This window comes from Rhinolophus hipposideros (assembly GCF_964194185.1).
Source record: "Rhinolophus hipposideros genome assembly, chromosome: 17".
NCBI lineage: Eukaryota > Metazoa > Chordata > Mammalia > Chiroptera > Rhinolophidae > Rhinolophus > Rhinolophus hipposideros.
In genome coordinates this window covers 10,986,015-10,998,474 of record NC_138063.1, presented here as the reverse complement: position 1 = coordinate 10,998,474, position 12,460 = coordinate 10,986,015, and the positions used below count along the sequence as shown (strand labels likewise).

Sequence of the window (12,460 nt, the reverse complement as noted above, 5' to 3'; positions counted from 1 at the left end):
AAGGCCACATATGATAAACCCACAACTAACATCATACTCAATGAGGGAAAGCTAAAACCATTCCCCTTAAGATCAGGAACAAGACAAGGTTGCCTACTTTCAACACTTTTATTCAACATAGTTCTGGAAGTTCTAGCCACAGCATTCAGACAAGAAAAAGAAATAAAAGGCATCCAAATCAGAAAGGAGGAAGTAAAATTGTCATTATATGCAGACAACATGGTACTATATATAGAGAACCCCGAAGACTCCACCAAAAAACTATTAGAACTGATAAATTAATTTAGTAAAGTAGCAGGATACGAAATTAATGTTCAGAAATCAGTTGCATTTGTATACACCAATTATAAACTATCAGAGGGAGAAATTAAGAAAACAATCCCATTTACAATTGCTTCAAAAACAATAAAATACTTAGAAATAAATTTAACCAAGGAAGTAAAAAACCTGTACTCAGAAAATTATAAGACATTGAAAAGAGAAATTAAAGAAGATACGAATAAATGGAAACATATACCATGCTTCTGAATAGGAAGAATATAGTTAAAATGTCCATACTGCCTAAGGCAATATATAGATTCAACACAATCCCTATCAAACTACCAATGACATTTTTCACAAAACTACAATATATAATCCTAAAATTTATATGGAACCATAAAAACTCTGAATAGCCCTGGCAATCTTGAGAAATAAGAACACAGTGGGTAGTATAACGATACCTGACATCAAATTATACTATAAGGCTACAGTAATCAAAACAGCATGGTACTGGCATAAAAACAGACACATAGATCAATGGAAAAGAATAGAGAGCCCAGAAATAAATCCATCCCTATACGGTCATTTATTTTTTTTTTATTTTTTTTTTTAAGGGTCAAAACATTTTATTCTCTTCATTTTTGTCTTTTTTAATAAAGTTAGACAAAACAAAAATTCACAAGCTGCCTCCCTGTCCACCCCCCACCGCCCTCCCCTACCCGCAGTCTTCGGCGCTGGCTCCCTTTCCTTCACCCCACTCACAGACACAGGGCATCCAACTGAGGAAACGTAACTGCTCTAAGTACATGGAGACATGATGAAGGGAGGAGGTGAACTGTGTCCACATTCAAGGTTACACTGAGCAAGTCTGCATTTTCTGGGTTCTGGATGATTTCCTTTCATTAGCCAAATTGAAAAAAGAAATTCCCTGGACCAGATGCTTCAAAGCTGAAGCCCCCAGGACCACCGAAGAATGCCTTGAAGATATTGTTTGCATCAAAATCACCCATATTCATGCCCTCCTCATCCAGGTCCTGTCCACTGTCATAGCGCGTCTTTTTCTTGGGATCAGAGAGGATGGTAAAAGCTTCTCCTACTTCCTTGAACTTTTTCTCCTCCTCCTTCTGAACTTCGGCGCTGGCTCCACTGTGCCGATCTGGATGGTGCATCAATGCCCGTTTCCGATAAGCTTTCTTAATCTCATCCTCAGAGGCATTCTTGTCCACTCCCAGAATCTTGTAGTAATCTTTCCTCTTACTCTTCTTCAGTTCCAGCTGTGCATTTTTCAGGAGCTGTTTGTGTTCTTTTGTTTTTTCGGTCTGATACACTTTTTCATAGTCTCGCACTGCTTCTTCATACTGTTCCGTGTCCATGTAACACTGAGCTCTTCTCAAGTAGGCTTTTATGTAAGTGTCATCGAGCTTCACTGCATTTGTGCAGTCTTCTATTGCATCATCTAGTTTCCTAAGCTTGGAATTAACCGTACCCCGATTACAGTAGAGTTTAGCATTTGTTTTTATATTGTTGGGGTCTATTCCCAGGGCTTCTGTGTACAGTTCATATGCTAGCTTGTAATTTCCTTCTTTAAAGGCTTTATTTCCGTCTTCTTTCTTTGCTTTAAGCGCTTTAGCATTTCTGCAAGCAGCACAGGCCTTCTCGTGGTCAGGAGCCATCCTGAGAGCCTGTACAAAAAACTGAACCGCCTTCTCAATACAATCTTCATAATAAAGGCAAAGACCTCGTACGTACAGAGCATCTGCATTGGTGGAATCCATTCGTAAAATATCACTGACCACAGACTGTGCTTCTGGATAACGACCCAGCATTGCTAAACATTCTGCTTTGAGGATTCTGAAGCGATGGCAGGCAGGAGCAAATTCTAGGGCACGGTCCATGCAGAAAACCACCTTCCGAAAATCCCGTTTCTCAAAATCCGTTTCTGCTATTTTCTCATACTCTATGACTGCATTAGCATTCTTGAACTCCTGCTGTGCCTGAACATTTTTGTGATCCAGTTCTAGGGCTCTCTGGAAACTGCGACATGCTGCCATGGCATTCCCTAAAGATAGGTGGCATTTGCCCTCTCGTAGATGTCCCCGGACGAAACTGTCATCCAACCTCACTGACTGCTGTGCATCTCCAAGAGCTTCCCGGAACCTTCCGAGCATCATCAAAGTGGCTGCTCGATTTCCGTAATAGCTAGCATTTTTAGGACACATATCTATGGCTTTTGTATAATAGTTATAAGCTTCATTATAATCTTTCTTGGCATAGTATGCATTTCCTTGTTCCTTGAAAGACTCCGCTTCCCTCTTCGCTTCTGCGTTGTCGGGCAGCTCCGGCTCTGGCGCCGCCATTACCACATCGCACTCCGCGGCAGCCGCCATCTTACCGCCGAGCCCTATACGGTCATTTAATCTATGACAATGGAAGGAAGAATTTACATTAAAGACAGTCTATTTAATAAATGATGCTGGGAAAATTGGACTGACACATGCAAAAATATGAAGCTGGACCACCTTCTTAGCCATATATAAGAATAAACTCAAAATGGATTAAAGATTTAAATGTAAGACCTGAAACCATAAAACTCCTAGAAGAAAATATAGGAAGTAAATTTTCAGACATTACCCTTAATAGTATTTTTACTGATGTATCCCCTCAGACAAGGGAAGTAAAAGAAAAAATACACATGGAATTATATCAAACTAAAAAGTTTTTTCACAGCAAAAGAAAAACATCAATAAAACAAAAAAACATCCTACTGAATGGGAGAAGATATTTGCCAATGACACATCTGATAAGGGGTTAATATCCAAAATTTATAAAAAACATATACAACTCAATACCAAAAAAACAATCCAAGTAAAAAATGAACAAAGGACATGAAGAAGCTTCTCTCTAAAGAGGACATAAAGATGGCAAACAGACATATGAAAAAAAGCTCAATGTCACTAATCATCAGAGAAGTACAAATAAAAACCGTAATGAAATTCTACCTCACTCCAGTCAGAATGGTATCATCAATAAATCAACAAACAATAAGTGCTGGCGCGGATGTGAAGAAAAGGGAACCTTTGTGCACTGTTGGTGGGATTGCAGATTGGTGCAGCCACTATGGAAAACAGTATGGAGGTACCTCAAAAAATTGAAAATGTAAATACCTTATGACCCAGCAATTCTACTCCTGGGTATCTATCCAAAGAAATCCAAAACACTAATTCAGAAAGATATGTGTACTCCTATGTTTATTGCAGCACTATTCACAATAGCCAAGACATGGAAACAAGCAAAATGCCCATCGGTAGATGACTGGATAAAGAAACTGTCGTAAATTTATACAATGGAGTGTTAGCCACAAAGAAGAATGAAATCTTAATCATTTGCAACAACATCGATGGACCTAGAGAATGTTACGCTAAGTGAAATAAGATATAATTACCATATGATCTCACTTATATGTGGAATCTAAAGAACAGAATAAACCAACAAACAAAATGGAAATAGACTCAGATATAGGGGAATAAAACTGATGGTTGCTAGATGGGAGGGGAGTGGGGATGGGGGAGAAGGTGAAGGGATTAGAAAGTACAAATTCATACTCACAATACAGCCACGGGGATATGAAATACATTTTGGGGAATATGATCAATAATGTTGTAAATATTACGTAGGATGCGACATGAGCACTGGACTTATTAGGGAGATCATTTCATAGACTGCGTAGACGCTGACCATTGCATTATACACCTGAAGCTGAAGTTGAATAATATGGAATGTCAGATATAACTATATATATATATATATATATATATATATATACACACATGTACATATTGTGTATTATATATATTATCATTACACACACACAGTCATGGGATGTGGTATACAGCATAGGGAATATAGTCAGTGAAATTGTAACGTAACACAATGTAATGTATACGATGTCAGGGGTTCGTAGATTGGGGGGGTTATCACTTTGCGAGGGGTATAAATATATAACTATTACATTGTTTTGTACACCTGAAATTAATAATAAATAAATAAATAATAAATAGATTAGCATTGACTTGGATATGTGATTCTCATATCATGTTCAACTTTATGCTAATACATTTCAAAAGCTGGCAGTTTTCTGAAAAATGTAAATTTCCAAAATTGAAACCATATATAAAAAATGTACTGTAGCAAAAACAATAAGCTGCAAAAACTATCAAAGCACTACTTCCCCAAAAAGAGGCTCCAGAACCAGTTTATTTCACTAATAGAGTCTTTCAAGTTCCCGAGGAATAAAAGTTCACATCCTCCGTCATTTGTTCCAGAGCATGTAAAAAATGGAAATCACCCCCTTAATTTTGAAATCTTTCCCTTCCACTTTGTTTTCCTGCTATCTCTCACCATTTATTTCTTTTATTGGTCTTTTACATTCAGCTAACCTCATATGCTATCAAATTTGCTGCCTCAGAAAAATGGTTTAAAAAGTGTTTTTGCTTCTAAGGAGTTCAAACAGGCGGCGAAACATGTTTATAGACAAGAAGTAAACAGGAAGATGTTTTTCTCATCCTGTTCAGAATCCAAAATTACAATAATAAATATCTACAACGTGGGTCTATCTATCCTGCTTATTCAACAAAGGCAAATGGTGTGTGATCATTATCCTATGGTTTTGTATTTTAACTTGAATTAATTTAATTAAATTATTAACATTTTTTGGTTTAGTTTAGTTTAGTTTAATGTTCTTTCCTTTTAAAATGTCTGCTAATATTCAAAAGTCAAGGCCAAAATCTTGACTTTCCAATTCTTCCATTTGCAATGATTTTGTAATCGTGAGTGCAGGCCCTCACTCATTTTCTTTTATTTCCTGTATACCAACTGTTTAATGTTCAGGATCGGGTCCTCAGTAAACAAGACACAGTGATGAGCACGTGACAAAACCTGCCTGACTGCAAGAAGAAGATGGTGTGGGGGCCGGAAGTGAGTGTCCCCAGAATGTGCCACCCTGGCATGCAGATTATTTTAAACTGAAATCAATTAAATTCAACAAACTCAGGAAGAATTTTTACTTCCTCTTTTTCTTAAAAAGATTTACGTAGAAAAACGTGCTTCAGGAAGGGAAACTTGGTATAACCACTTCAAGCATTTTCACCCTAGCATCAGTCAGGGAGACTCCAAGCACGGTGGCTGGATTACCCCGTGTCCCATTGTTTCTGAATTGCCTAGCAAGAATATGTGTGTCACATGTGTCCCACTCTTCCTCAGTTACTTTAAATCACCCATCTTCACTTCTGAAATCTAATACGCCATCCACCAACTTTTTGTCCTTTGTCCAAAATGTCTTATGTACCCAATGTTGCCTCACTGTCTGGAATATTCATGCTTCTGTGAATTCCCTGCGCTGACGTATTAAAGATTGGATTTTCTCCTGTAACTTGCTGTACGTTGTTTAAATTCTTTGACCAGCCAGAGGAATGAAAGAGGTAATGGGAAATGTTTCCCTGCCCTAATAGTTGCCACCATGCTTGGCACACTTGCTGGAAACTTGAACAACCTGGAAACCTCAGAAATAGTTCCAATTTGCAGAGCTGCGTTCACCAAGTTCAAGAGCAAAACTAGTGAAAGAAAAATTTTGCTCCCATAGTTCCCTGTTGTGCCTCTTCCATGGAGGTGGCGGGAGGACCTTCTCCATCCATTCACAAAGATTTGAATCCTTCCAAAAGGGAAGGGGCACAGTGTCGCTGAAAGTTTTTAAAGTTAATTCAAGGCACCGAAAATCATATATTAATACTCAATCTGACAAGTGCAGGGGGGGCCTGCATAACAGGCAAACAAACCCGGACACCAAAGTAACCAGGCAGGGTGGTCTGAACGTCAGCTTCCTAACCAGAAGGGTCATGGTGGGTACTGACATCCCATGCCTGTAACTTCCTTGACAAAGGTCAATCTAACTTTGAAACTGTCTACTGTCTTTGTGTATCTTATTGCCTGTATACCATCTCTATATGCTCTAAATGTTAGCTGCCCTGTACCTGCCAACATAAAAGAAGCGTGTGTCTCTGTGATTTTCTTTTTACCCACTCTCAGAGATTTCTCTCACTTCTCTAATCTACCACCAGTGGATTTTCTGTAACCCTCCTTACCTCTCTTGAATTCTAATTCATAAAATAAGCTGTAAAACTGTCATTCTCCGGAGAATTTTCTCAATCCACTGAGATTTTGCTTCCAAGCAATTGTCATCAGTTTGGCTCAAATAAACTCTTATAAGACTTTTTCTTAGGTTGGACATTCTTTCGTGGACACATTAAAGTTTACACAGACACACACACACACACACACACGCACGCACGCACACGATCTCTAGATATCTGAAGGGAGGTACAACTCAACTTTTCGTCCCCCAGAGCCTACCACAATAACTAGCACATAGTTTGCACTTAATAAATGTTATTTGAAACGAAATCAAATCAAATTGAATTGAATCTAGATGAAATAGAGGTATAAAGAAAAAGCTATGGGAGGAACAGAGGAAAGCAGTTTCTAATTCTGCCTGGGGGAAATTAGGAAAAGTCAAAACAAAAATAACACAAAATGTGTTTTGAGGAGTTACACAAACCATTTTGACATGAAATTTAATTGCATGGAGCAAACATTTATTTAATTTTAATAATAAATGCTTACACATTTTTTACAAAGCATTGTAATCTTTGAAAGCCTTCCAGGCGTGGAATAATTGAATTTTCTAGATTATATTCTTCAAACATCTTCCACATTGATTCCCAACAGAGTAAATGAAAATATAAACAAATTAGAGATAGCACAAAGCTCAGAAATAAGCGCCTAACCATAAATTCAGACCACACACTACCCAGGAGGTCGTAACAAGAAGAGACAGGTGGCTCTGATACTGTCTATGACAAATGGGAACCACCCATGTCGATGTAGACACTGATGTCACCTTATCACATACAAAGGGAGACAATCTAAGAAGTCACTCAGATCCTCTAGGCCTTACAGCGTAAAATAACAGCACCCGAAGCTCAATATTGGCTATTCTCTCAACACTCTCTAGTAAACAACAGAATTTCTAGGAATCGTGTTGATCTCTGATCATGTGAAGTTGCTACGTGGGAATCTATCTTGCTATGACATAGGTATCTGTAGAAAGACGTGTAGTGGGGTTTTTTTTTGTTGTCACCTATTGTGAGTACAGCCCCAGTGCTGAGAACAAAAGAGAAAAACCCCTGTAGTCCACCTCCAGCTGCTTTAAGAAAGATTAGAAATAGGAAAGAGTCATTGGAGAAAGTTATTAAGTGGCAGATTGACAGCCAGGCCTGCAGTGGGAAGCCACCATGCTCGTGGCTGGGGGAGGCAAGGTCTTCAAGAAGACGATGGGTGGGCAGGAAGAAGGGTGCGGGAACTGGCCCTGTCCTGCTGGTTGAGGCCCAGGTGGGAAAGACAGAAGCTTTGGGTGGAAGAGGAGACTCAACTTTTGATTTAAGTTAGAGGGGACCTCTTAACATTTGAAAATGAGTCACAGCCGCCACCAAAGTGAGATTGTTCTTAGAACTAAAAGCCACCCAAACCGATGAGACCTGCCCACAGCGATGTCACAGGTCAGGGAACAGAGATCCGACAAAGCTGCGAAGGGAAAAAGAAATAACGCCACGTCCTGTTTGTATCCACTGAGATCATGTCATTTAATAAACTGGTTACATAACCTTAAATCATGACCTCATTTTTCCTAACATGGCCAAAATAAATATGCTATTACATAGTCGATTCTGTTAGCTGTTGTAATGACCCAGTTGGCTTCACTACGTGGTATTCCAAATAATTGTGCAAAAAGCAAATGAAATAAACAGCCACATAGAAAGAAGGTTAACTGAGTGGCCATATACAGCTACAGCGTTAGACTTGTCTTCCTTTTTTCTCATAATACAACCCCCAATAAAACGGAATAATAAAATTTAGATCAAGCTGTCATTAACATGACATTATGACTTGTCTGGACAATCAAAACCTGGCAGACATTCAGTGTAATTGTTGTTTTAAACAAACACTTCTGGTTTTCCACTGGGAAACAGGCCAAGGGGCTCACTTCCATGATTAATAAGGACAAAGATTAGCTGGAGAAACAAATTTCAGCCAAGCCTTCCATGTCCCATGCTTAAACTACTTTTTGTAAAGACAAGATGCGTAAGTGACATAATCCAATCCTCGCCAGGTTGGAAGGTGGAAACGGCCTCTTGATTTTGAATCACGGAGATGCTCAGGTCTCATTCATCCCCTGTAAGAACTTGGAAACATTTTCCTTCACTATGAACTGCTGTCATTTTCACCTGTTGGGTCACTAATCCTGACCAAATGAAATTAAAATAAAATACTGATCAGGAGATGGCTAAATAGATTAACTAATAAAATTTAGAATGCTTTGTAATTGCATGATAATGGTAGAATCTATAACAATAAAACAGCCCATAATTTAAATTTACAATCCCTACGTACTCCACAAAGCCATAGTATTTTAGAGGCGAGAGTATCTATCCACAAGGTTTCTGCCTAACTCATGTAAGAGGATTTTATTATGGGTAAGCTGGAGACAAAATGAGAGTTTTAATATTATTATAGGTCAATGATTTTTGAATTGTTAATGTATAAAAGACCCAGGAGGCATATGCTGAATGTGCTGTCCGTGAAAGACAAAATTAAATAAACAAAATACAATTTACAACATGGAAAACATTTTTCAGTTCTCATGGAGCGTTATAACACATGTTCTATAGCATCCAACTTAACGGGGCTGAGCTGACAACGCAGAAAGGAGGCAAGTACATTCATTTTGCTTCATAGGCCCAGAATTAAAAGAAAATGGTTTGTGGCAAAGCTTTTAAAATTTGAAAATATGAACCACGGGAGTAAATACATAATTTCTGAGGGCATGGAAGCTGCTCAGAATGAGATTCATCATAGTGATAAGATAATGAAGATGAGACATATTTATTTATGTTTGCTGTACCCTACCCACTTCGAGAAAGGATTTGCAGTAAAAATCCTGGGGAACAGGGATATTTTCCGTCTGGATCAAGCAGTGTTTTGAACATATCTGCAAGGCCATCACAGTATGGTACCTGTGAGAGGTCTAACACGCAGCTTCCCCTTTCATCCTACAAGGATGACCTTGGCCATGACAACTAACTTCTCTGTTTTGTTGACGATTGGCCCTGTAGTTGCTCATTTAGGCCATCGATTTCTCATTCTAAGATGCCTATCTATCTATTAACAGCAGTCAAGAGGAGAGAGGTGACCCTTCCCATCACGGTCACTGCACATTCATTGTGGAATTGCTGGGAAGAAACACACAGAACTCTGAGAAACTTTGTTCCAGCTACACTCTGGTTAATGGTTTAGAAGCAGGAGACATGGCTGAGTTGGGTTATGAAACTTATCAGAAATGGTCATTATAGGCTCTCAGATTCTCTGATTCTCTGCCACCAACAGGGTGTCCAACAATTCAATTCAATTCTTACACTGGACTACCCAGAGTTAGCATCCGATCCCGTGGGCGTAAGGGCTCAGGCCCCCAACACTGCTCTCCCTTCAAATGCCAGTCTTAGATGGGATGCCCAGGCTGCTCGTGCTTTTCTCCAACTGGGCTACACATTCCAGGGTTCCCACACCTTCTTTCAGGTTCAATAATTTGCTAGAACAACTCATAGAACTCAGAAAAATGTTGACTTATGATTAAACTTTATTATAAAAGATATAAGTGAACAGCCAGATGATGGGGCACGTCTGGAAGGGTCCCAAATGCAGGAGCATTTGTCCTTGTGGAGTTGGGTGTATCACTCTCCTGGCACATAAATGTATTCACCAACTTGGAAGATCCCTGTACTTCCTCATTTGGGGTTTTTTATGGAGGTTTCTTTAGGTGGGCATGACGGACTGACTCACTGGCCACTGGTGATTGAACTCAAACTCCTCAGAGGTCAGGGAGTGAGACTGAAAGTCCCAACCTTCTGATCAAGGCTTGTTTGGTCCTTCTGGCTTCTACCCCCCATCCTGAAGTTATCTAGGGGCCCCTGCAAAGCGTCACCTCATTAATAAAAACTTAGATATAGTTGAAAGGAGCTTGTTATGAAGCACCAAAGATGGTCCTGTCCTACCACCTCATCACTGAGGAAATTCCAAGGGTTTTAGGATCTCTATGCCAGGAACCCGGGACAAAGACTAAATACATATTTGTTACTATACCATGTAGGCTTATCTTGCGTTAAACCTAAAAGGCCTCTGTGAGATCCTCTAATCCCAACCAACTGTCCCATAGTAAGATCAAATGAGGCCCAATTCTTTTTCACCTCCAGGAGCACAGAGAGTGGTGCTTTCAATTTCGTTGCATGACCATTTCCTCTAAGGCTATGACACATGTCAGACGCTGCCGAGAATAGGAGAGGGCGAGCTGGAGAAGTGCAGACCACTGGCTAGCATTTATACGGCGCAGCAGAGAGCCCCCTCTCTGCTTTATCCCGTTCAATTCTGTAACTAGCCTGTGAAGTAGGACCCATTTTATAGACGTGAAACCTGAAATGTAGGGACGTTAAGGGCACATGCTAGTGAGTTACAGAAATGTCATTTGAATTCAGGTCTGTCTGACTCTAGGGTCCTTGCCCTGTACGACGCTGTCTCCCAGCCATCATGAGAGAGCGGACTGCTGTCTCAGGATTAAAATAAACGGCACTAATCACAAATAACACGAGTGAGACAGGTCTTCAAACATGATGCCCTGCTAGTATGGCCCTCAAGGTGACAGCTTTGGCTCCCATGAGCGGGCACCTTCAGTTATCACAGATATCATGGACGCAAGCACAAAAAGAATGCTACGGAACTGAAACAAAGTTTTTATAAAAGTAAAGTTTTATTCAAAATGAAATCTTGTTAATTCAGACACCACTAATTCATAACTAGTGTTACGTTAAGAGGAACCAGGCTGAATTATAGCTTACCAATCCTTTCCTAATAAATCAAGAAATTAATGGTATGGTTATGTGAGATTTATATTCATTATTGGGTTCCAGAACACTTTATTATTTTCAATTAAAATTCTGCAATCCTATTTTGACTATTATCATCATTATTATTCTGCAGCCATACTTGCAAAACCCAACAGAAAGGCAAAATATAGTTCCTAGTATATGTAATATAGAGTATAGACATTAGAAATATTTATACAGCAAATGTTTGCTTATTTTTCCAAACTTTACATAATCAGTTTAGCAAGTTTATGTTATATAAGGCATGTATACAGAAAAATCTATACTTTTGTGGTATATTCAATATAATCCTTACAAAGAATGTGGTTATTTCCTAATGACATCATTCATAATAAAAACCAGAACTTCTAAGATTTGGTAGCATTGAGATTTAAAAGTTACTTAACAATAAAACTCTAGGGATACCCTAAGGATCCTTCCAGGCTATAAAATATGTTTAATTACTTCACTAAAAGAATTTTCCCCCTTATTTTAGGTTCACATGAGTTTCTAGGTCAATTTTTAGCTCATAAGCCACCTGGACATCAGTGGGTCCCCCTGGAAGAGTTGGACCTCTAAAGACCTGAGATGAATACAAACACATTTGAAGTCAGTTCCCTGTATGAATTTTCCTGTTAAAACAAAACAAAACAAACAAACAAAAAAACCCCTCTGTGTTAAAAAGTTGCCAACCGTAGTGATGGAAATAAAGTTGGATCCTATAATAATCTACTAAAATGGAGGCAGGTTTTGTAAAACTGAAAATAAATTTTAATATCAGTGGTTTAGGAATGAAAGAAGAAGATAGAGAAAAAATTTTGGTGGGAAAGGGGGCCCCTTGTGAAGGTTTGATGGCTGCTATCAGGAACCCCCCTGGGCGATCCCATGGGAACCCCCTGTGAGGGCTGATGCTGTCCTTCCTTTAGTCAGCTCAGACCCCCATTATAGAAATTCAGATTCAGCGAATCTGGCATTCGAGAGACTTCATGACTCCATGGTGTTAATGCTGAGGGAGCTGAGCAAGCACCTTATCTAACCTCATTTCACAGATGGTACAGATGAGAAGCTGAGGGCAGCAGATGTTGAATGACTTGTCCAAGACCACACAGCAGGTTCCTGGAGAGAACCTTTTCCTGTCTGCCACCACCTCACACTAGGTTCACAGTCACTGCTGG

The 12,460-nt window shown here is 39.3% G+C and overlaps 1 protein-coding gene across 1 annotated transcript; it reads right to left on the bottom strand.

Annotated features, from left to right (window-relative positions):
* Positions 1-878: 878 nt before the first annotated feature.
* LOC308509826 (dnaJ homolog subfamily C member 7-like) lies at positions 879-2,652 on the bottom strand. The gene has a single exon (XM_081078371.1). It carries the CDS (start codon positions 2,646-2,648, stop codon positions 1,164-1,166), a length of 1,485 nt encoding a protein of 494 aa, XP_080934497.1. The 5' UTR covers positions 2,649-2,652; the 3' UTR covers positions 879-1,163.
* Positions 2,653-12,460: the final 9,808 nt, after the last annotated feature.

Excerpts from the sequence above, each read along its gene's own strand:
- LOC308509826 (XM_081078371.1), bottom strand. The coding sequence starts at position 2,648 with ATGGCGGCTGCCGCGGAGTGCGATGTGGTAATGGCGGCGCCAGAGCCG.